Here is a 25,621-nt window from a genome sequence, read left to right on the forward strand (position 1 = left end):
CATGCTAAATTGCCCTTAGTGTCCAAAATGATTGGGTGGGGTTACTGGGTTATGGGGATAGGATGGAGGTGTGGGCTTGGGTAGGGTGCCCTTTCCAAGGGCCAGTGCAGACTCGATGGGCCGAATGGCCTCCTTCTGCTCTGTAAATCTATGACCCGGGTTCGATCCTGGCGCTGGGTCACTGTCCGTGTGGAGTTAGCAGATTCTCCCCGTGTTTGCGTAGGTTTCACCCCTACAACCCAAAGATGTGCAGGGTAGGTGGATTGGCCACACTAAATTGCCCCTTCATTGGAAAAATAAATAACTGGGTATTCTAATTTTTAAAAAAAATCTTTCACTGCTTCCTGATGTAACTCACCATCTCAACACTGATGCTCCAGTGGAGATGTTGATGCACTATTAATTACGACGAGACGAGAGTAGAGAGTAATCGAGACTTTATTAAGCAGAGATGTGTGGCCTCCTGCAGCTGCTACCAGAATGGGAGCAGCTCGGTGTGCACACACATTTATACTCCGCCTACTGGGCGGAGTCAGCAGGCAGGGATCTACCCCCGTACCTGTAGTACAGGAGTCTTACCGTATTACCTCTAATAACAACTATTATACAATCAGTGGTGACTACCACAGATGTTCCTGCGTGGTGTCCTTCATTCCGCATCCTGTATTCATCCTGTGGGAATGTTTCTGATTTGATATCAGCAGTGGGGAGATTGGACAGAGTTCAGGAGGAAAGGTTTACATTTCAAAGCCTTAATTTTCATTCTCTGGGTGTTGCTCGAAAGGTTGGCATTCATCGCCCATCCCGAGTTGCCCAGAACAGTTTGATGGGATAAATATTGATGGTAGAAACATAAACAATACAACCAATGCCGTGTTGATGGCTGAGAGTAAAGAAGAGATGTGGTTGAGCGTGGATGAAGATAATAATGCTGGTAAAGAATTTGGAATGAAGAGAAATAAGTTGAACCAAATAATGGTTATTAGTAAGAAGCCCAGAAAACTAAAGATGACGTTCTCAGCTGACAGAACCAATCAAACATGGCTGATCAGGAATCTCTTTCGCTGTTACAGCCAGCTATTTGCATGTTTGGAGGGATTTTGCAGGTTGATACACTCAACCGGTTTGCTCGCACTATGAATGCACCTTCCTTTGCCATCAATTCCTGGGTGGGATGCGAACACGGATCTTCTGGCTCAGAGGCAGGATCGCTACCCACTGTCCCACAAGACTGCCTACAGGTATGTATACCTGGGTCAAATCACAACGCAAGGTGCCAAAAGTGACGCTGAAATTATTACAAGAATTGAAATAGCCAGAGGTGCTTTCAACAAAATTAATTTGAGTTAATCAACAAAACTACTGAGCCTATGCGCAAGGAAATATTTTCTCAAATGTTATGTCTGGTCAATAGTTCCCTACCTGGGGCTGGAGGTAACCCAATGACAGCAGGCTCGGAGCCTTCCAAATGTGCACACAGAAGAATGCTTCGAATATATTACAGTAAGAAGTCTTACAACGCCAGGTCGAATATATTAGAAAGAGAGAGGAAACAAAATTGCCCTTAATGTTGGGTGGGGTTACTGGGTTATGGGGGTAGGGTGGAGATGTTGACCTTGGGTAGGGTGCTCTTTCCAAGAGCCGGTGCAGACTCGATGGGCTGAATGGCCTCCTTCTGCACTGTCAATTTCATGATAATCTATGATAATATGTCCCAGGGAGAATGGAATATGCAGAATAGGCATGATGGGCATCATCAAGAGTTAAAATTCAATGAATTTTAACCATCTGACGGTGTGACAATATACTAGGTCACTGCTTGAAGGTCACATGGGTGCTGAAGGACCAAGAGCTTCTTGGATATCAAGGAATGGGCAAAGCTGAGCTTCGGGACAATGAACAAGAGAATCACTGGCACAGCATTGCATCCAACCCTCAGCAAAGGGAAGAAACCTGAACAAACATTGTTCCCTTTGAGAAGGTGGTGGTTAGCTGCCTTCTTGAACCGCTGCAGTCCACGTGATGTAGGTACACCCACAGTGCTGTTAGGGAGGAAGCTCCGGGATCTTGACCCAGCGACAGTGAAGGAACGGTGATATATTTCCAACTGTGTGGCTTGAAGGGGCATTTGGAGGTGATGATGGTCCCGTGTACCGGTTTCCATGACCTTCCGCGTGGAGGAAGTTGGGGGTTTGGGAGGAGCTCTCAACTGTAGCACCAATCAGCAACGGAGTTGACGGAAGCCTGCAGTCTGCTGATTTTGGATCCATAATTTTGGATAAAACTGCTTCATTAGGAGGGAAACTTGAGGGAGAAAATGACCCATTTGTAAGAGGACCCCTGCCTTACTCAAGGGGAATTCGAATATTCGTCCCACTTGATGTATTTCTCCAGCTCTGCTGGTGGCTGCTATATAAGGGGATAGGCGGTTCTGTTCTGGAAATGATCCTGCACTCAATGGGTTAATGTTTGTCTTGTTTACAGTGAAGAATGGTAAATTGTAGAAAACGTATTGGGTCCACAATTGCTCAATAACACCAGCAGCCATCATGTGATCAACATTTTCAGTAATAACCTTTCACTACTTGACCTTTGGACGGGTTCCATCATGAAGGACATCTCCTAGGAGACGGTGTATAATCACATACTGTAGTTGTTAATCTCTCCTCCTTCCAACCCTCGTCTGAATATCTATCCCTCCACCTTATAACCCTCGAGGGAAAATCACACCTCACAACAGAGAGCAGAATTTTCCTTTTGTTAAATGTGGCAGTCACTGAGAATCATAACACATAAAATAAAGGAGTTATATTAACTATTAGATTAATTAGCAGCATTCCTGAGACTGACATGTTGTTTGATGAGTATTTTAATAGTATTTGTTGGCCATTGCTGCTTACTTGAGTTTACAACTCCTAACAATCCAATTCTCAAACTCAAAGTTAACAACAACAGCAATATTTAGACAGGACTTTTCACCAACAAAATCATCCCAAGCTGTTCAGCAAATGTGCGTCAGCCGAGATGTTGTGCTGAACTGGGCTTGAACCCCTGACCTTTTTGTCTCGGAGGTGAGTGTGATATCTGCGAAGCCAGGTTGACCCCGTGAGAGCGTACACCGTTTCCTACAGAAAATGGCTGGTTTGATTGTGACGTGAAACACCAGACATTGGGCAATAAACAGGCTGCCAGCCTTCATGCAAGCGAGTTCCTTATCTTGGTCACATTGTTCTGAGAAATTGTTGGATTACCAACGTCTGAATGTTGTCCCTGTCTGGGCGAATTTGGGCTACATTTCTTCAGGGTTCAAATGTCAATCATTTGATTTATTTAAAAGAATTAGGTGAATTGACAGGAAGACAGAATGCAGAGCATAGTGCAAAGAATAGCGATTCAGAGTTGCAGCCAGGTAGACTTGGAACTAGAATACCTGTGACATTATGGGAAATGGTCAGAATATAAAGGGTTAATGTCATATCATAATGAACCACTAGATGGAGCTAGATGCAGAATTATATAAAGCGCTGACTCACAGACTTCTGGGAGAGAGCTGGAGGAGAGTTAGAGAGAGCAGGGATAGAGAGGACAGTACGGTTATAAATAGAGTATAGAGACTAGTGTTGAGTGTAGGTTGTATATTATTAGATTATTGTTTACAATAGGAGTAAATGGTCGAGCTTAATTAAGTAGTGTAAATAAATGTTAACTTTGTGGATTTGTGAACACTATAACATCCATCCTGAGAACAAGAATCAGAAAGAACACCACGGGCGAAATTCTCCGGAAACGGCGCGATGTCCGCCGACTGGCGCCAAAAACGGCGCAAATCAGACGGGCATCGCGCCGCCCCAAAGGTGCAGAATGCTCCGCATCTTTAGGGGCCGAGCCCCAACCTTGAGGGACTAGGTCGGCGCCGGACAAATTTCCGCCCCGCCAGCTGGCGGAAAAGGCCTTTGGTGCCCCGCCAGCTGGCGCGGAAATGACATCTCCGTGCGACGCATGCGCGGAAGCGTTAGCGGCCGCTGACAGCTTCCTGCGCATGCGCAGTGGAGGGTGTCTCTTCTGCCTCCGCCATGGTGGAGACCGTGGCGGAGGCGGAAGGGAAAGAGTGCCCCCACAGCACAGGCCCGCCCGCGGATCGGTGGGCCGCGATCGCGGGCCAGGCCACCGTGGGGGCACCCCCCGGGGCCAGATAGCCCCGCGACCCCCCCAGGACCCCGGAGCCCGCCCGCGCCACCTTGTCCCGCCGGTAAGGTAGGTGGTTTAATTTACGCCGGCGGGACAGGCATTTTAGCGGCGGGACTTCGGCCCATTCGGGCCGGAGAATCGCGCAGGGGGGGGGCCCGCCAACCGGCGCGGCGCGATTTCCGCCCCCGCCGAATCTCCGGTGCCGGAGACTTCGGCAACCGCCGTGGGCGGGATTCACGCCAGCCCCCGGCGATTCTCCGACCCGGCGGGGGGGGGGTTGGAGAATCTCGCTCCACAATACCGTTCCTTCACTGTCACTAGGTCAAAGTTCAGGATCCCCCTTGCACCATGGGAGTACCTGCACCACATAGACTGCAATGGTTAAAAAAGGTGACTGACCGTCACCTTCTCAAGGGCAATTAGGGATGGACAATAAATGCTGGCCGAGCCAGCAACGCCCACACCCTACGGAAGGACACCAACAACATAAGAGGAGGGTTCATAGAAACATAGTAGGAGCAGGAGGAGGCCATTCGGCCCTTCGAGCCTGCGCCGCCGTTCATTATGATCATGGCTGATCATCAAGTTCAATATCCTGATCCCACCCTCTCCCCATATCCCTTGATTCCTTTAGCCCCAAGAGCTCTATCTAATTCCTTCTTGAAATCACACAACATTTTGGCCTCAACTACTTTCTGAGTTAGCGAATTCCACAGATTCACCACTCTCTGGGTGAAGAAATTTCTCCTCACCTCAGTCCTAAAAGGTTTACCCCTTATCCTCAAACTATGACCCCTAGTTCTGGACTCCCCCACCATTGGGAACATTATTTCTGAATCTACCCTGTCTAATCCTGTTAGAACTTTGTAAGTTTCTATTGGATCCCCTCTCACTCTTCTAAACTCCAGTGAATATAATCCTAATCAAGTTAATCTCTCCTCGTATGACAGTCCCACCATCCCAGGAGTCAGCCGGGTAAACCTTCGCTGCTCTCCCTCCAGAGCAAGAACATCCTTCCTCAGATAAGGACACCAAAACTGCCCACAATACTCCAGGTGTGGCCTCACCAATGCCCTGTACAATTGCAGTGAAACATCTCTATTCCTATACTCAAATCCCATCGCTATGAAGTCCAACACACCATTTGCCTTCTTTACTGCCTGCTGTACCTGCACGCTTACTTTCAGCGACTGATCCATGAGGACACAAAGGTCTCGCTGAGTAGCCACCTCTCTCAATTTACATGATGTGGAGATGCCGGCGTTGGACTGGGGTGAGCACAGTACGAAGTCTTACAACACCAGGTTAAAGTCCAACAGGTTTGTTTCAATGTCAATCCCGTACGAACGGGATATGGCACTCGACTCATCGATCAACAGTTCCAACGCGCCACAGCGAAAAACCGGACTGACCTCCTCAGAAGACAAACATGGGACACAACCGACAGAATACCCTTCGTCGTCCAGTACTTCCCCGGAGCGGAGAAACTACGTCATCTTCTTCACAGCCTTCAACACGTCATTGATGACGATGAACACCTTGCCAAGGTCATCCCCACACCCCCACTACTTGCCTTCAAACAACCGCGCAACCTCAAACGAACCATAGTGTGCAGCAAATTACCCAGTCTTCAGAACAGTGACCACGACACCACACAACCCTGTCATGGCAATCTCTGCAAGACGTGCCAGATCATCGACATGGATACCACTATTACACGTGAGAACACCACCCACCAGGTACGCGGTACATACTCGTGCGACTCGGCCAACGTTGTCTACCTCATACGCTGCAGGAAAGGATGTCCTGAAGCGTGGTACATTGGCGAGACCATGCAGACGCTGCGACAATGAATGAACGGACATTGCGCAACAATCACCAGGCAGGAATGTTCCCTTCCAGTCGGGGAACACTTCAGCAGTCAAGGGCATTCAGCCTCTGATCTCCGGGTAAGCGTTCTCCAAGACGGCCTTCAGGACCCGCGACAACGCAGAATCGCCAAGCAGAAACTTATAGCCAAGTTCCGCACACATGAGTGCGGCCTCAACTGGGACCTGGGATTCATGTCACATTACATTCATCCCCCACCATCTGGCCTGCAAAATCCTACCAACTGTCCTGGCTTGAGACAATTCACACCTCTTTAACCTGGGGTTACCCCATCTCTGGATCTGTAAAGATTTAATCACCTGCTAATGCTCGCATTCCTAGCATTGTTTGGCATCTTTGAATTTGTCTATATATGTGTTTCTGGAACAGACCTCTTCATTCACCTGAGGAAGGAGCAGCGCTCTCAATTTACACCCATTGAAATAATAATCTGCCTTCCTATTTTTGCTACTGAAATGGATAACCTCACATTTATCCACATTATACTGCATCTGCCATACATATGCCCACTCACTCAGCCTGTCCAAATCCCGCTGAAGCATCTCTTATTCCAACTTTTTGCTTTCTGTCTGCGAACCAGCTTTCTATCCATCTCAAGACACTACCCGTAATCCCATGCGCTTTAACTTTGCATATTAATCTGCTATGTGAGACCTTGTCGAAAGCCTTCTGAAAGTCTAAATAAACCACATCCACCGGTTCTCCCTGGTCAATTCTACTAGTTACATCTTCAAAGAATTCTAGTCAATTTGTCAAGCATGATTTTCCTTTTGTAAATCCATGCTGACTTTGTCTGATTACACCACTGCTTTCCAAATGCTGTGCTATGAAATCCTTGATAATGGACTCCAGCAATTTCCCTACTACTGACATTAGACTGGTCTGTAGCTCCCTGTTTTCTCTCTACCTTTTTGAATAGCGGGGTTACATTCACTCCCCTCCAATCTGTAGGAACCATTCCAGAGTCCAAACAATTTTGGAAAATGATCACCAATGGATTTATTATTTCTAGCATCATTTCCTTAATGGGACGAAGATAATCTGGCCCTGGAGATTTGTCCGCCTTCAATTTCATAAATTTCCAAAAAACATTCTTTACTAATACTCATTTCCTTCAGCCTCTCACTAAAACTTGTGCTTCTCAGAACTTCCAGTACATTATTCATGTCTTCCTTTGTGAAGACAAAATCAAAGTAGGAATTTTGTTCCTCGGCCATTTCTTTGTTCTCTGTTATGAATTCTCCCGTTTCTGACTGTAAGGGGCCTACATTAGTTTTTATTAATCCTTTTCTCTTTACATACCTATAGAAACTTTTACAGTCAGTCTTTATGTTCCCCGCAAGTTTACTTTCAAATTGTATTTTCCCCTTCTTAATCAATCCCTTGGTCTGCCTTTGCTGAATTTTAAAGGTCTATTGTTTTTCTCACTAATTTGTATGCCTCTTCTTTGAATCTAATACTTTCTCTAATTTTCCTTGGTTTGGCCACAGTTCCCTTTCTACTATTACGTCAAATAGGAATAAATAGGAACAATTTTTGGAGTTCACCCATTCGTTCCTTGAATGCCTGCCATTGCCTGTCCGCTGTCCTTTCTTTCAGTAATGTTTCCCAGTCCATCACAGCCAGCTCATGCCTCATACCATCATCGTTACCCTTATTGAGGTTCAGGACCCTGGTCTCAGAATCAACTGCCTCACTATTCACCTTGATAAAGAATTCTGCCATATTATGGTCACTCATCCCCATTATCCATTATCAAGTTCTCTCACAACTAGATTGCCAACTAATCCTTTCTTCATTGCACAATACCCAGCCCAAGATGTTCTGTTCCCTTGTTGGTTCCTCAACATGTTCCAGAAAACCATCCCTTACACACTCCAGAAATTCCTCCTCTATTGCACTGTGACTAATTTGACTCACCCAATCCAAATGCAGATTAAAGTCACCCATAATCACAGATGTTCCTTTATCACATGTATCTCTGATTTCCTGCCTAACGCTATTCCTAACATTACCACTGCAGTTTGGTGGTCTGTATACCACCCCTACGAATGTGTTTTGCCCCTTAATGTTTCTTAACTCCACCGAGACAGATTCCACATCATTTGCACTAATATCTTTCCTCAATATTGAAATGAAATGAAAATCGCTTATTGTCACAAGTAGGCTTCAAATGAAGTTACTGTGAAAAGCCCCTAGTCGCCACATTCCGCCGCCTGTTCAGGGAGGCTGGTACGGGAATCAAACCGTGCTGCTGGCCTGCCTTGATCTGCTTTAAAAGCCAGCGATTTAGCCCAGTGTGCTAAACCAGCCCCTGGGTTGGATCAATAAGATGATCAGGGGAATAGATGGAGTAGACAGTCAGAGACTTTTTCCCCGGGTGGAACAAACCATTACAAGGGGACATAAATTTAAGGTGAATGGTGGAAGATATAGGGGGGATGTCAGAGGTAGGTTCTTCACCCAGAGAGTAGTGGGGGCATGGAATGCACTGCCTGTGGAAGTAGTTGAGTCGGAAACATTAGGGACCTTCAAGCAGCTATTGGATAGGTACATGGATTACGGTAAAATGATATAGTGTAGATTTATTTGTTCTTAAGGGCAGCACGGTAGCATTGTGGATAGCACAATTGCTTCACAGCTCCAGGGTCCCAGGTTCGATTCCGGTTTGGGTCACTGTCTGTGCGGAGTCTGCACATCCTCCCCGTGTCTGCGTGGGTTTCTTCCGGGTGCTCCGGTTTCCTCCCACAGTCCAAAGGTGTGCAGGTTAGGTGGATTGGCCATGATAAATTGCCCTTAGTGTCCAAAATTGCCCTTAGTGTTGGGTGGAGGTGTTGACTTTGGGTAGGGTGCTCTTTCCAAGAGCCGGTGCAGACTCAATGGGCCGAATGGCCTCCTTCTGCACTGTAAATTCAATGATGATCTATGATTAATCTAGGGGCTGTTTAGCACAGGGCTAAATCGCTGGCTTTGAAAGCAGTCCAAGGCAGGCCAGCAGCACGGTTCAATTCCTGTAACAGCCTCCCCGACCAGGCGCTGGAATGTGGCGACTAGGGGCTTTTCACAGTAACTTCATTTGAAGCCTACTTGTGACAATAAGCGATTTACATTTTCACAAAGGTTCGGCACAACATCATGGGCCGAAGGGCCTGTTCTGTGCTGTATTTTTCTATGTTCTATGTTCTAATACTGTATCAATAGTGTACAATATTGTATCAATATCTTCTTTAATCAACAATGTAATTCCACCACCTTTTCCTTTCTGCCTGTCCTTCCTAAAACCTTGGAGCCATGTCTCCGTAATCCCAACTGTATCATATCCCTTTACATCTATCGGCGCAGCTAATTCATCCATTTTATTTCAAATGTTCCGTGCGTTCAGGTACAAAACTTTAAGGCTTAGTCCTTTTAACGTACCTTGTCCCGTTCCCTACTATTTTGAGACCGGGCAGAGTGAGGGAGCAGTGAAGTGGGGCAGGGAACGTGGCAGAGAAGGAGGAGAGAGGGGAGAGGGGTGCGTGGGAGGCCGAGTTGGAGGGTAGGGGAGGGAGGGCAGAGGAGAAGGCATGGGCAGAGAGGGGGTGGAGAATAATGGGGGGAGAGAGAGGGGGCAGAGAGAGAGGGGCAAATAGAGAAAGGATGCAGGAAAACAGGGGCAGAGAGAGAATGAAATGAAAATCGCTTATTGTCACAAGTAGGCTTCAAATGAATTTCATAGATTATCATAGCATTTACAGTGCAGAAGGAGGCCATTCAGCCCATCGAGTCTGCACCGGCTCTTGGAAAGAGCGCCCTACCCAAGGTCAACACCTTCACCCTATCCCCATAACCCAGTAACCCCACCCAACACTAAGGGCAATTTTGGACACTAAGGGCAATTTATCATGGCCAATCCACCTAACCTGCACATCTTTGGACTGTGGGAGGAAACCGGAGCACCCGGAGGAAACCCACGCACACACGGGGAGGATGTGCAGACTCCGCACAGACAGTGACCCAAGCCGGGAATCGAACCCGGGACCCTGGAGCTGTGAAGCAATTGTGCTATCCACAATGCTACAGTGCTGCCCCGGTTACTGTGAAAAGCCCCTAGTCGCCACATTCCGGCGCCTGTTCGGGGAGGCTGTTACAGGAAAGGGGTAAAGAGAGAGGGGGTAGGGAGAGAGGAGGCAGAGAAAGAAGGGACAGAGAGAGAGAGAGACGGAGAGGGTTTTGAGAGGGCCAGGAAGAATCCAGCACGAGTTTGTAGAGTCAAACAGAAAGTAACTTTATTTACGATATGTACACAGCAGCAGTATTTCACCACTGCTTCCTTCACTAGCCGGTACCACACTGGCCAGCTCTATTTATACAGGTTCAACTGCTAATGATTTTCTCGCTCTCCCCTCATTGGGGGAGCTCATACTCCCCAGGAGTTATGGGATAACCAATAGTCCCCAGCCAATAGGATTCAGGCAGGTTATAACAGAGGGGAAACAGCGAGGGTGGGGTGGGGGCTAAGTCACCATCACCTCCCTCCCCTCCCAACGCCACTCATACAATTTGTCCAGTAACCTCCCCCGTTAGCAAACCCCCACGCCGCTGCCTCGTTACGGAGCCGTTAACGACTCCCTGATCCAGCATGACTGGCCCAGCGATTGAGAAAAAAATTGAAATTGGAAGTGGAGATAAGGCAGGAGTTGTGACTGCCAACAGAATGGTGGTGTGGGCCCGATGGGCTGATGGCCAACTGCTCTCGTACTCATTTTGGACGTAACGTGGCAAGTTTCACAAAGTTTAAAAGCATAATGGCTCTGGTTTTGAGGCAGAGGCTGCATCTCTGCTTAATAGACCCAATACCATGGATGAAGTGGGAGGGGAAGTCAGAGCATTTCCTGCTGACTCAGGATGTGATGCTGAAAAGTTGATGCCTTCACATAGAACCCATTTAATTCTTTATTTCAAATGTGAGAAGAGAAGTTAATCACCATAAACGCACCTCTTTCAACGACCTCGAAAGCCAACGAGGATCCATGTATCCCAAGGCTAGATTTGGCACAAGGTGATACATCACCTTGGCACAGAACATCTGTAGTGGAAAAAGGAGAGCAAGTTCAAGTCAGTCAAAGTCTTTGTTCTGATCCACATTTCACCCAGTTTACTGGAGGGATCACATTGTCCTTTTAGCAATGAAGGAGAGAGTATCAGATACTCTCGTGCGAAGGTCACTGACCCTCACACGATTCTCCGCCCATTAGGATGAAAGACCCTGGAGGGTCTTTCCCCCCCAAACCTAAATTCCTGATACGAATTTGCCTTTAGGCACAGCTGTGATTTGGAAAAACAAATTCACGGGATGGGGACAAGATATATTTTAGATACTTGTATGAGGAGTAAGGTAGGAAGGCAGGAAAGTGGGATTAAGAAGATTAAGAGGTGCCACCACGGTGGGTGATGTTAAAATCTGAGCGGATGTTACTATTTATTCGAGGGATGAATTCAAAGACACATTATCCTCGGCTTCTCAGTGAGGTGAAGTTAACAGAAGCTGGCTCGCTTTTCTTTAGACAAGAGGAGAGGTCGAGATTACAAATTGAGCGAACGACCGGGGCTTTGTGTATTTAAAATGAGATCATTCGGTGTGTGAGGAGGAGTTTGGCAGAGTTCCTCCACCCAAAGGGACATAGATTTGGCAGGGTGAGTCAACGTGGTAACTGGACTCAGTGGCCAAACCAACACTGACAGTACGCTCACACTTTCGAACTCTGGCACATGATCGCGGCTGACACCCTTTGAGACGTACTGAGCACAAGACCGAGACAATGGTCTACTCAGTGGGTGTTTAACATCTCGAGCCACAGGTTGAAAGAAGAGGAGCAGTTTTCTCGCAGTGTCCCGACCAACATTCCTCCCTCAGCCATTAATCCCTCTCTAAAACAAAACAGAAATTTCAATGCTGTTTGTCAGAATTTATTCAAAGTGGATGGACTGGTGGTCCAGGAGCCGGGAGTAATAATCCAGACAGCGTGAGTTCAAATCCCAACATGAAAATTTGGATTTGCGTTTGGAAATCCCTGGGGCTACCTGTGGGGATGGTGGCAATGGCCCGTGATGGTCCTTGAATGGAATGAAAGGACTTTGGGGAGACCCCAAAGCCTTGACTTTGTTTTTCTAAGAACTCACTCAGAGATTGGTCCTCATAGATAAAATATTCCTCACAAGTTCAGGATCTCTCCTCCCCCATTTTAATACTCGAGCTATGTTCTTCTGTACCACCGACCTCCATATTCTCAAAGAGGCCTGTCCTCCCCTCTTGGGCACAGGAACTCAGCTGATGGTCTTAACCATCAACTTCAGGAAGCGTAGTGGAGAACATGCCCCTGTCTACATCAATGGGAATGAAGTAGAAAGGATCAAGAGCTTCAAGTTTTTAGGTGTACAGATCACCTGTCCTGGTTCCCCCGTGCCGACACTATAATTAAGAAAGCCCACCAACGACTCTACTTTCTCAGAAGACTAAGGATATTTGGCATGTTAGCTACGACCCTCACCAACTTCTACAGATGCACCATAGAAAGCATTCTTTCTGGTTGCATCACAGCTTGGTATGGAGCCTGCCCTGCCCAAGACCGCAGGAAACTACAAAAGATCGTGAATGTAGCCCAGTCCATCACGCAAACCAGCCTCCCATCCATTGACTTGATATAATTCCCGCTGCCTCGGAAAGGCAGCCAGCATAATTAAGGACCCCACGCACCCCGGACATACTCTCTTCCACCTTCTTCCGTCAGGAACAAGATACCAAAGTTTGAGGTCGCGTACCAACCGACTCAAGAACAGCTTCTTCCCTACTGCCATCAGACTTTTGAATGGACCTACCTCGTATTAAGTTGATCTTTTCTCTACACCTTGCTATAACTGTAACATTATATTCTGCAGTCTCTCCTTCCTTCCCTATGTACGGTTTGCATTGTTTGTACAGCATGCAAGAAACAACACTTTTCACTGTGACAATAATGAAACAAATCAAAAAAAACCCATGTGATGAGTCTGGTTTAGCTCAGTGGGCTAGACAGCTGGTTTGTGATGCAGAACAAGGCCAGCAGCGCGGGTTCAATTCCCGTACCAGCTGAGAATTCTGAATTCTCCCTCTGTGTCCCCGAACAGGCGCTGGAATGTGGCGACTAGGAGCTTTTCACAGTAACTTCATTGCGGTGTTAATGTAAGCCTGCTTGTGACAATAAAAAGATTATTATTATTAACTGAATTGCAAACAATCCCTTGAATTGACCAACGAATTTGGAGGTAGGGGTCTTGTGGGACGATTCGTCCTTAGCCCTAATAAGAGAAAGCTGCCCCTTGCCCATCAGGCACATGTTACTGGTTCCTTCCACCAATTACCCCACCAATAATAATAATAATCTTTTATTGTCACAAGTATGAAGTTACTGTGAAAAGCCCCTGATCGCCACATTCCGGCACCTGTTCGGGTAAGCTGGTATGGGAATTGAACCCACGCTGCTGGCCTTGTTCTGCATTACACACCAGCTGTCTAGCCCACTGAGCTAAACCAGCCACTAACTGGCGGCCATTCAGCAGTGGGGTCTGCGGATTGGTGAACACCCTCCGGGAATTATTTAAGTGAAGTGTTCAGGGTGCATTTACCTTTGCAGGTGTCACTGATTCAGGGTTCAATAACACCATGGGTGCTATAAAAATCACCCCAGAAATATAGCTCTGTCTCTCATTCGCTACATAGATGGCCATCGATCCTCCCTAAAATGCAAGAGGAGAGGAGAACGTTTACCATAGCAACACGATTCGGCAAAGCCCTAATGAACTCTAAAGGCCACTTGATAGCTTAGTGGATGAAGTTGCTACTCAATATAACCCAAAGTCACTCTGCTGTGACTCCTAGTCCGAGGGTCACCTCAGGCGGAGCAGCAACTCAGGTCAGTGAAATTTGCCTTTATGACCATGGGAAATGGACAACAGAATGTCGGGAGCCAGTATTAACACACTGCCCAGTTGCCTTCTCCCCTTAACAACAACTTGCATTTTTATTGTGCCTTTAACAGAGTAGAATGCTCCAAAGTGCAGCATAGGACAACATTTGATTAGTGTGAAGGTTGGGTGGAGCTTTGGATTGTAGGGTGTGAGTGCCTGGGGCTGCTGATGGGGCGGCGATGGAGGTGCCCTTCTTGTTTCTACCCCTGCCTCAGTTGTGTCAGCAACACAGACTAATTTCTGTGTTCCATCAACATTTACATGGGTAACGCTAACTAAACCACAAATCACCTGTTGAGACTGTAGTCCTCATGAAAAACTTATAAATAGAAATAATCGACGGGTGGTTCTTGAAGATTTCCAGTGAGGGGGGGCTGTGATATTTCCTTTGGCGGCTTGTTCAATTCATAGAATCCCTACAGTGCAGAAGGAGGCCATTCGGCCCATCGGGTCTGCACCAACCCTCTGAACGAGCACCCTGCCTATGCCCACTCCCCGACCCTTTCCCCGTAACCCCACCTAACCTGCACATCTTTGGACTGTGGGAGGAAACCGGAGCGCCCGGAGGAAACCCACGCAGACACGGGGAGAACGTGCAAGCTCCACACAGACAGTGACCCAAAACTGGAATTGAACCCGGGTCCCTGGTGCTGTGAGGCAGTAGCTAACCACCGTGCCCCCCCCCCACCCACCACCCACGACAGTCGAAGGCTGTCTTATTTCAGTGGTGAGGGGTTCAAAGCTTGCAACTGGCTGAAGGCAGGTCGAGTAGCATGAGAACAGACTCCGTAAATACTCAGAGGCCCCGACCGTAGAGCTCCTGGCGGAGAGGGAAGAGCTACAAAGGAACTTTGACCTGCTCTCCACCAGGGAAGCAGTGCGCCAACTCCGCCAGGCACGTGGGACCCTACACGAACACGGAGGCAAAGCCAGCCGCCTGTCGGCACACCAGCTGAGAAAGCAGGCAGGCACCGGAGAAATTGCACAAATCAGGGATACCAGAGGCACGTTAGAAACAGAACCAGAAAAGATTAACAAAACCTTCAAGGCCTTCTACCAAGGGCTGTACACCCCAGAGCCCCCAAAGGGGGAGTCTGGGATGAAACGGTTCCTTAATGGACTGGACATACCAGTCGTGGGGGAGGGCAGAAAACGGGGCCTGGAAGCACCACCAGCACTGGGAGAGATCATGGACAGCATTAGCTCCATGCAGGTGGGGAAGGCGCCGGGACCAGACAGGTTCCCAGCGGATTTCTACAAAACATTTGCGACAGCACTGGCCCCGCACCTGCGGGAGATGTTCACAGACTCACTAGCGAGGGGCACACAGCCACCCACGCTAGCACAGGCCTCAATCTCGCTCATACCTGAGAAAGATAAAGACCCAACGGAATGTGGGTCATACAGACCCATCTCACTGCTGAACGCAGACGCCAAAATACTGGCCAAAATCCTAGTCAAAAGACGAGAAGACTGTGTACCTGAGGTGGCCGCAGAGGAACAGGCGGCCTTTGTCAAAGGTAGACAGCTTACCTCGAACATCAGGTGCCTGCTGAACGTGATAATGACCCCCTCCGGGGAGAGAACACCAGAGGTGATCGTCTCCTGAGACGCTGAAAAAGCCTTCGACAGGGTCGAATGGAAATACCTCATAGAGGTACTGGAGCGGTTCGGGCTTGGAACAGGGTTCACCTCCTGGGTAAAGCTCCTATACAACGCTTCCATGGCGAGCGTACGGACCAACAACACTAACTCCCGATGCTTCTAGCTGCCCAGGGGCATCAGACAAGGATGCCCACTGTCCCCGCTGCTGTTCGCTCTCACGATCGAACCACTAGCAATTGCGCTCAGAGCAGCAAAAAGCTGGAGGGGGATCCGAAGGGGCAGCAGAGAGCACAGAGTCTCACTCTATGCAGATGACCGGCTCCTCTACATTTCGGACCCACAAAGCAGCATGGACGGAATCATCGCGCTCTTGAAAGATGTTTGGCGCCTTCTCGGGCCACAAACTCAACATGAGCAAAAGCGAGATCTTCCCGGTACACCCACAAGTAGGTGGGGCAGGCCTAATGGGACTGCCGCATAAACAAGCCCGACACAAATTCCGCTACCTGGGCATCCAAATAGCCCACGACTGGAAAGGCATCCACAAATGGAACCTCACCAGTCTGACAGAGGAAGTAAAAAAGGACCTGCAAAACAAACTAATCATGGTGTTCGTGTGTGTGTGGGGGGGGGGGGGACAAACAAAATCCAGAGGGGGACGCTAGCCCTCCCAAACCTACAATTCTACCACTGGGAGGCGACGGCCGAGCGAATAAGGGGATGGATCAAGGAGCCTGAAGCTGAGTGGGTGCGCACGGAAGAGGCCTCCTGCAGGGGGACCTCCCTCCGGGTCCTCGCCACGGCGACACTCCCATCCCCACCCAAAAAACACTCCAGCAGCCCGGTGGTGATAGCCACCCTCCGGTCCTGGAACCAACTACGGCAGCAATTTGGCCTGACCAAAATGTCGGACAAAGTTCCCATCTGCAACAACCATAGGTTCGCACCAGCGCTGACTGACGCCACCTTCAAAAGGTGGGGGCAGGACGGGGGGACACTGACAGTCAGGGACCTATACACGGACGGCAGGATCGCAACACTGGACAAACTGACAGAGAAATTCCAGCTAGCCAGGGGGAACGAGCTAAGGTACCTGCAACTCAAAAACTTCCTACGAACGGAGACAAGGACGTACTCACAACTGCCACGACAGACATTACTGGAAGAGTTACTGGACGCAAGCATACTAGATAAAGGGAGCTGTAGCGACATGTATGACCAACTGGTAGAAAGGGCCTACACCGTACTGGACGCAACAAGAAAGAAATGGGAGGAGGACCTGGGGGTCGAAATAGGGTGGGGACTCTGGAGCGAAGCACTTGTGGTGAATGTATTGCTGTAATAATTCACCATGTACATATCTGTATTACGCTGTTGCCCATGTGGGCTTCACCTATGGACCATTGTAAGGTATTACCTATGATGTAGCATGTTGGGGCCTGTGTGGGCTCCGCCCCTGGCTCCTCCCCTTGAGGGGAGGTATAAGAGCAGTCGCCCTGTAGGCAGCTCCCACTAACAGATCAGTCGCAGGCAGGCACTGTTCTAGTTGATTAAAGCCACAGTTTACTTCTACTCCTGGTTTCGTGTGAATTGATGGTCCCATCAATTTAATCAACTAAAACGCCACTATGGAATCGGCCCTCAAACCTGACCGACTGGAACTCGATCCGCAGGCCGCAGAGGCGAAGGAGATTTTTTCGCACTGGCTCCGCTGTTTCAAGACCTACCTCGCCGCCTCCTCCTCGCCTTCCGTCACCGATGAACAGAAGGTGAGTCTCCTCCACGCACGGGTGAGCCATTGAATCTCTGTTCAACTCGAGGAAGCCTCCACCTACGCAGACTCCCTCGCGATGCTAGAGCGCCTCTACGTAAGGCCCGTGAACGAGGTATACGCGTGGCATCTCCTCACCACTCACCGCCAGCATCTCGGGGAATCGCTGGAAGAGTACCTACGCCACCTCAAAGTCCTTGCACGAAGCTGCAATTAGCCGGCCATTACGGCCACTCAACATATGGACCTCGCTATCTGGGACACCTATGTGGCAGGCGTCAGGTCCAACTACGTGAGACAGCTTCTACTCAAAAAAGGTGCCCTAGACCTGGAAGAGACAGTAAAATTAGCTTCCTCCCTTGAAGTAGCGTTCCAAAGCCTTAACACGTTCCCATCCGATCACACGACCCCCTCGTGGACCACCGACCAAAGAATACCCGCCCACCATGGGGGGCTACACTGTTATTTCTGCGCCAAGCCTCAACACCCCCAGTAGCACTGCCCGGCCCGGAACGCGAACTGCATCGACTGCGGGAGAAAAGGACATTTCGCTAAAGTTTGCCTGGCCAGTTCCCAAAACTCTAAATCGCAGGCCCGACCCTCAGACTCACAGGCCCGCAGATCCTGCAGTGTGGCAGTGTGTCTGCCGGCTCCGCTCCCCCCCCCCCCGGACGCGTCATTGGCCTCGTGGTGTCCGTGGGGGCAGCCATCTTCCAGCCCGCACAGTGCGTGCAACTCACGGGGGCCGCCATCTTGGCCATCCTCGCCCACGCGGCCCGCTACATGCGATTCATGGGGGCCGCCATCTTGGACGCCATCTTCCTCACCGCCCGACACGTGTGACCGATGGGGCCTGCCATCTTGGCCACCATTTGCAACGCCGACCGACATGTGCGACCAATGGGGGCAGCCATTTTGGGACCGCGACAGCATCTCCGACCACGCCGGCTACCCGCAACTCAGCACATTCACCCTTGACCAGTCGCAACCCAAACACCTCCGGAGCTCTATGATGACCGTCCGGGTAAATAGACACAAAATGCCCTGCCTCTTCGACACTGGGGGCACGGAGATCTTCATTCATCCAGACATGGTAAGACGCTGTTCGCTCCCAATCTTCCCGGCACATCAAACCATCTCCCTCGCCTCCAGGTCGCACTCGGTGCAGGTCCAGGGGTGCACTACCGCAATACAGGGCGCCGAGTACGCCAACTTTAAATTATATGTACTCCCCAACCTCTGCGCTCCTCTCCTATTGGGACTGGATTTCCAATGTAAGCTCAAGAGCCTAACCCTGAAGTTCGGCGGGCCCCTACCCCCACTCACCGTATGTAGCCTCGTGACCCTAAAGGTCGACCCTCCCTCGCTCTTCGCAAATCTCACTGCCGACTGCAAACCAGTCGCCACCAGAAGTAGGCGGTACAGCATCCAGGACAGGACTTTTATCAGGTCCGAGGTCCAGCGACTCTTTCGGGAGGGAGTCATCGAGGCCGGCAATAGCCCCTGGAGAGCCCAGGTGGTGGTCGTCCGGACCGGGGAAAAGAACCAGATGGTTGTAGATTACAGCCAACCCATAAACCGGTACACGCACCTCGATGTGTGCCCACTTCCCCGGATCGCAGACATGATTAATCAGATCACGCACTACTGGGTGTTATAGTGAAACAGTTGAGGAACAGTGGAGAACTTTCCAAGCGATTTTTCACAGTGCTCAGCAAAGGTTTATACCAACAAAAAGGAAGGACGGTAAAAAGAGGGAAAATCGACCGTGGATATCTAAGGAAATAAGGGAGAGTATCAAATTGAAGGAAAAAACATACAAAGTAGCAAAGATTAGTGGGAGACTAGAGGACTGGGAAATCTTTAGGGGGCAACAGAAAGCTACTAAAAAAGCTATAAAGAAGAGTAAGATAGATTATGAGAGTAAACTTGCTCAGAATATAAAAACAGATAGTAAACGTTTCTACAAATATATAAAACAAAAAAGAGTGGCTAAGGTAAATATTGGTCCTTTAGAGGGTGAGAAGGGAGATTTAATAATGGGAGATGAGGAAATGGCTGAGGAGCTGAACAGGTTTTTTGGGTCGGTCTTCACAGTGGAAGACACAAATAACATGCCAGTGACTGATGGAAATGAGGCTATGACAGGTGAGGACCTTGAGAGGATTGTTATCACCAAGCAGGTAGTGATGGGCAAGCTAATGGGGCTAAAGGTAGACAAGTCTCCTGGCCCTGATGGAATGCATCCCAGAGTGCTAAAAGAGATGGCTAGGGAAATTGCAAATGCACTAGTGATAATTTACCAAAATTCACTAGACTCTGGGGTGGTCCCGGCAGATTGGAAATTAGCAAACGTGACACCACTGTTTAAAAAAGGAGGTAGGCAGAAAGCGGGTAATTATAGGCCAGTGAGCTTAACTTCGGTAGTAGGGAAGATGCTGGAATCTATCATCAAGGAAGAAATAGCGAGGCATCTGGATGGAAATTGTCCCATTGGGCAGACGCAGCATGGGTTCATAAAGGACAGGTCGTGCCTAACTAATTTAGTGGAATTTTATGAGGACATTAACAGTGCGGTAGATAACGGGGAGCTAATGGATGTGGTATATCTGGATTTCCAGAAAGCCTTTGACAAGGTGCCACACAAAAGGTTGTTGCATCAGGTAAAGATGCATGGCATTCAGGGTAAAGTAGTAGCATGGATAGAGGATTGGTTAATTAATAGAAAGCAAAGAGTGGGGATTAATGGGTGTTTCTCTGGTTGGCAATCAGTAGCTAGTGGTGTCCCTCAGGGATCAGTGTTGGGCCCACAACTGTTCACAATTTACATAAATGATTTGGAGTTGGGGACCAAGGGCAATGTGTCCAAGTTTGCAGACGACACTAAGATGAGTGGTAAAGCAAAAAGTGCGGAGGATACTGGAAGTCTGCAGAGGGATTTGGATAGGCTAAGTGAATGGGCTAGGGTCTGGCATATGGAATACAATGTTGACAAATGTGAGGTTATCCATTTTGGTAGGAATAACAGCAAAAGGCATTATTATTTAAATGATAAAATATTAAAACATGCTGCTGTGCAGAGAGACCTGGGTGTGCTAGTGCATGAGTCGCAAAAAGTTGGTTTACAGGTGCAACAGGTGATTAAGAAGGCAAATGGAATTTTGTCCTTCATTGCTAGAGGGATGCAGTTTAAGACTAGGGAGGTTCTGCTGCAATTGTATAAGGTGTTAGTGAGGCCACACCTGGAGTATTGTGTTCAGTTTTGGTCTCCTTACTTGAGAAAGGACGTACTGGCACTGGAGGGTGTGCAGAGGAGATTCACTAGGTTAATCCCAGAGCTGAAGGGGTTGGATTACGAGGAGAGGTTGAGTAGACTGGGACTGTACTCGTTGGAATTTAGAAGGATGAGGGGGGATCTTATAGAAACATATCAGATTATGAAGGGAATAGATAGGATAGATGCGGGCAGGTTGTTTCCACTGGCGGGTGAAAGCAGAACTAGGGGGCATAGCCTCAAAATAAGGGGAAGTAGATTTAGGACTGAGTTTAGGAGGAATTTCTTCACCCAAAGGGTTGTGAATCTATGGAATTCCTTGCCCAGTGAAGCAGTAGAGGCTCCTTCATTAAATGTTTTTAAGATAGAGATAGATAGTTTTTTGAAGAATAAAGGGATTAAGGGTTATGGTGTTCTGGCCTGAAAATAGAGCTGAGTCCACAAAAGATCAGCCATGAACTCATTGAATGGTGGAGCAGGCTCGAGGGGCCAGATGGCCGACTCCTGCTCCTAGTTCTTATGTTCTTATGTTCTCCACGCTGGATCTGACGTCTGTGTACCACCAGCTCCCAATCTGCCCGGGGCCTGCCACTACACGGCTTTTGAGGCAGACGGCCGCCTCTTCCACTCCCTCTGGGTCCCCTTTGGCGTCACGAACGGGGTCTTGGTCTTCCAAAGAACGATGGACCGAATGGTGGACCAGTACGGGCTGAAGGCCACATTTCCGTACTTGGACAACATCGCCATCTGTGGCCATGATCAGCAGGACCACGATGCCAATCTCCAGAGATTTCTCCAAACCGCCCGAACCCTTAATCTCGCTTACAACAAGGAGAAATGCGTTTTCCGCACAACCAGATTAGCCATCCTTGGCTACGTCGTGGAGAACAGGGTTCTAGGACACGATCCCGACCGTATGCGCCCCCTCCTGCAACTCCCCCTTCCCCACGCCCTGAAAAGGCGCCTCGGATTCTTTTCATATTACGCCCAGTGGATCCCCAACTTTGCGGACAAAGCACACCCACTAATCAAGGCCACCATCTTCCCACTGGCGGCTGATCAAGGTGGATATCGCCAAAGCTGCGATGTGCGCGGTGGATGAGTCTGTCCCTGTCCAGGTGGAGAGCGATGCATCAGAGGTCGCCCTCGCCACTACCCTCAATCAGGCAGGCAGGCCAGTAGCATTTTTTTCACGAACCCTCACCACCTCCGAAATTCGACACTCCTCAGTAGAAAAGGAAGCCCAAGCCATCGTGGAAGCCGTCCCAGGTGGTACAGGATAGATGTGAACGGTGCCAAGGAGGCCCGGCCAACCACGGCCACATGTTCTGGTCTTGCCCGAGACTTGCTGGGTACTGGACAGCCTTCTTCGAGGCAATGTCCAAGGTGGTGGGGGTGAGGGTGGAGCCATGCCCGAAGGTGGCGGTCTTCGGGGTATCAGACCAGCCAGATCTCTTTATGGGGAGGAGGGCGGTCGCCCTTGCCTTTGTCTCCCTGATCGCCCGCCGTAGAATCCTGTTCGGCTGGCGGTCAGCAGCACCACCCAAAGCTGCAGACTGGCTGTCCGACCTCTCGGAATCTCTCCCAATGGAGAAAATCAAATTCGCCATCCGAGGGTCAGACGACGGCTTCCACAGAACGTGGGAGACATTCACCCAATTGTTCCGGGACCTGTTTGTGGCCAACGAACAAGCAGAAGAATAACCAGGTAGCCAAGAAACAGGGGAGAGTAGCCGAGGCGGGAGAGGGAGGGATAGACGGGGGGGGGGGGGGGGGGGGGGTAGCAGCTAAACCTAAGAGAAAAGAAAGACGAACCACAGGAAAAGGGCAAAGGGGAGGGGGGCAGAAGGGGGGGGGCAGAAGGGGAGGGGGGGCAAAGGGAGGAGACAGGGAACAATAGAGGGGAACCAGCGTGGTGGGGGGAGGGGGGCAAGGGAATGACAGCCAGAAGGAGGGCAGGGGAAACGATAACAAACTTGGCATCTACAGCAGCAAAGAACAAGGAAAATCGGAGCGAAAGACGGGAAGAACGGCTGAAGCGGAGGTGATCGCGAGACGACAACGGCAGCGAAAACCGTCCGGGAGAAGCAAGCGACAACACCAACACCAGATCCATTCGCGTATTGCCCTCTGTAATTGTTCTGTATTTGTTTCCCCTGCGCCTAAATGTATATGTACCCCCCCCCCCCCCCACAAACAGATGCCTACTTAAGTGCTAAAAACAATACTGCCAATTGTACAGAGCTGCTGTTGTTGAGCTAACGCATAATATTTGGGCAGCACGGTAGCATGCAGGGGCTGGTTTAGCACACTGGGCTAAATCGCTGGCTTTTAAAGCAGACCAAGGCAGGCCAGCAGCACGGTTCAATTCCCGTACCAGCCTCCCCGAACAGGCGCTGGAATGTGGCGACTAGGGGCTTTTCACAGTAACTTCATTTGAAGCCTACTTGCGACAATAAGCGATTTTCATTCATTTTCATTCATGGTGGTTAGCACCGTTGCTTCACAGTCCCGGGTTCGATTCCCGGCTTGGGTCACTATCTGTGTGGAGTCTGCACATTCTCCCCGTGTGTGCGTGGGTTTCCTCCGGTTTCCTCCCACAGTCCAAAGATGTGCAGGTTAGGTGGATTGGCCGTGATAAATTGCCCTCAGTGTCCAAAATTGCCCTTAGTGTTGGGTGGGGTGTGGCGCACAAAGACTCCGTGAGACAAATAGAGTGAAGTCGATGAGGCTTTATTAAGCGTGTCTGTTCCCCAGCAGCCCGATAGTAAACTGGCCTGCGGGGGAAGGCACTGGCTTCTTATACTTCGCCTTCAGGGCGGAGCATGAGGTCAACGGCCAACCAGGACCCGGGATCTGTCAGCCAATGACATTAGGGCTTCCAGTCCCACATGACCCCCAATACATACTACCACATTCACCCCTTGTCAAAAATGAACCCGGCGGGGTGATGCTTCGTATGGTGGTAAGGGTTTACAGTACTGGTCCTGGGAGGAGAGAACAGTTACATGGTAGTACCGTATTGGACAGTATCGTCCTGTTACAACTATTTACAGAGGATATAGGAAAACAAAATGTTCACTGGACAGTCCATCTTTGTTTTACATCGACGCCACGAGTCGGTCGGGCGGTCTGGTCGTCCGTGTCGATCGCCTCGGCCCCGGCGGTGGTGGTAGTGCTTGTACCAGCGTTGTCGCCTCCGGGAGCCGCACGGTTTCAGCTGTCGGTGCAAAGGGGAGGGGGACTGATCCTCCTGGGAAGGGGGCGGTCGCGGGGTGTGGCGGTGGCAGGAAGGGGGGCGGTTGGGTTGATGGTGCCGGGGGGGTGTGCGTGGTGCCGGCGGGCGCCAGATCCCGCAGGGAGACCGTGTCCTGTCGGCCGTCGGGGTACTCCACGTAGGCGTACTGGGGGTTTGCGTGGAGGAGGTGAACCCTTTCGACCAACGGGTCCGCCTTATGTGCCCGCACGTGCTTTCGGAGCAGGATGGGTCCGGGGGCCGCCAGCCAGGTCGGCAGCGACGTTCCAGAGGAGGACCTCCTAGGGAAGACAAGGAGACGCTCGTGGGGCGTTTGATTAGTGCTCGTACATAATAACGACCGGATGGAATGGAGAGCGTCCGGGAGGACCTCCTGCCACCGTGAAACTGGGAGATCCCTGGACCGTAGGGCCAGTAGGACGGCCTTCCAGACCGTGCCGTTCTCCCTTTCTACTTGCCCGTTCCCCCGGGGGTTGTAGCTGGTCGTCCTGCTTGAAGCTATACCCTTGCTGAGCAGGAACTGGCGCAGCTCGTCACTCATGAAAGAGGAACCCCTGTCGCTGTGGACGTATGCGGGGTAACCGAACAGTGTGAATATGCTGTTCAGGGCTTTAATGACTGTGGCCGCGGTCATGTCGGAGCAGGGAATGGCAAAAGGGAAGCGGGAGTATTCGTCCACTACATTAAGGAAATACGCGTTGCGGTCGGTGGAGGGGAGGGGCCCTTTGAAATCGAGACTGAGGCGTTCAAAGGGACGGGAAGCCTTAATCAGGTGCGCTCCATCTGGCCTGAAAAAATGCGGTTTGCATTCTGCGCAGATGTGGCAGTCTCTTGTGACTGTACGGACCTCCTCTAAGGAGTATGGGAGATTGCGGGACTTGATGAAGTGGTAAAACCGAGTGACCCCCGGGTGGCAGAGGTCCTCGTGGAGGGCTTGGAGGCGGTCAATTTGTGCGTTGGCACATGTCCCGCGGGATAGGGCATCAGACGGCTCGTTCAGCTTTCCGGGCCGGTACAAAATCTCATAGTTGAAGGTGGAGAGTTCGATCCTCCACCGCAAGATCTTGTCGTTCTTGATCTTGCCCCGCTGTGCATTATCGAACATGAAGGCTACCGACCGTTGGTCAGTGAGGAGAGTGAATCTCCTGCCAGCCAGGTAATGCCTCCAATGTCGCACAGCTTCCACTATGGCTTGGGCTTCCTTTTCCACTGAGGAGTGGCGGATTTCTGAGGCATGGAGGGTTCGGGAGAAGAAGGCCACGGGTCTGCCCGCTTGGTTAAGGGTAGCCGCTAGAGCTACGTCAGAGGCGTCGCTCTCGACCTGGAAGGGGAGGGACTCGTCGATGGCGCGCATCGTGGCCTTTGCGATGTCCGCTTTGATGCGGCTGAAAGCCTGGCAAGCCTCTGTCGACAGCGGGAAAGTCGTGGTCTGTATTAGGGGGCGGGCCTTGTCTGCGTACTGGGGGACCCACTGGGCGTAGTATGAAAAGAACCCCAGGCAGCGTTTCAGGGCTTTTGGGCAGTGCGGGAGGGGAAATTCCATGAGTGCGCGCATACGTTCGGGGTCGGGGCCTATTATCCCATTGCGCACTATGTAGCCCAGAATGGCTAGCCGATCGGTGCTAAAAACGCACTTGTCCTCGTTGTACGT

At 50.1% G+C, this 25,621-nt stretch overlaps 1 protein-coding gene across 4 annotated transcripts in view; it reads right to left on the reverse strand.

Moving 5' to 3' along the window:
• Window positions 1-25,621, reverse strand: part of LOC140388613 (monoglyceride lipase-like) — a 160,807-nt gene that overhangs the window by 13,190 nt on the left and 121,996 nt on the right. For 3 of the 4 annotated variants that reach the window (XM_072473054.1, XM_072473053.1, XM_072473056.1), the window contains exons 4-5: window positions 13,723-13,833; window positions 11,057-11,146 (exon numbers count right to left, since the gene is read on the reverse strand). In XM_072473054.1, coding sequence (XP_072329155.1) covers window positions 11,057-11,146; window positions 13,723-13,833 — 201 coding nt within the window. The remainder of the gene's footprint in view (window positions 1-11,056; window positions 11,147-13,722; window positions 13,834-25,621) is intronic. The other variant, XM_072473055.1, reaches the window with a different exon arrangement.

Source organism: Scyliorhinus torazame, chromosome 13, assembly GCF_047496885.1.
Source record: "Scyliorhinus torazame isolate Kashiwa2021f chromosome 13, sScyTor2.1, whole genome shotgun sequence".
NCBI lineage: Eukaryota > Metazoa > Chordata > Chondrichthyes > Carcharhiniformes > Scyliorhinidae > Scyliorhinus > Scyliorhinus torazame.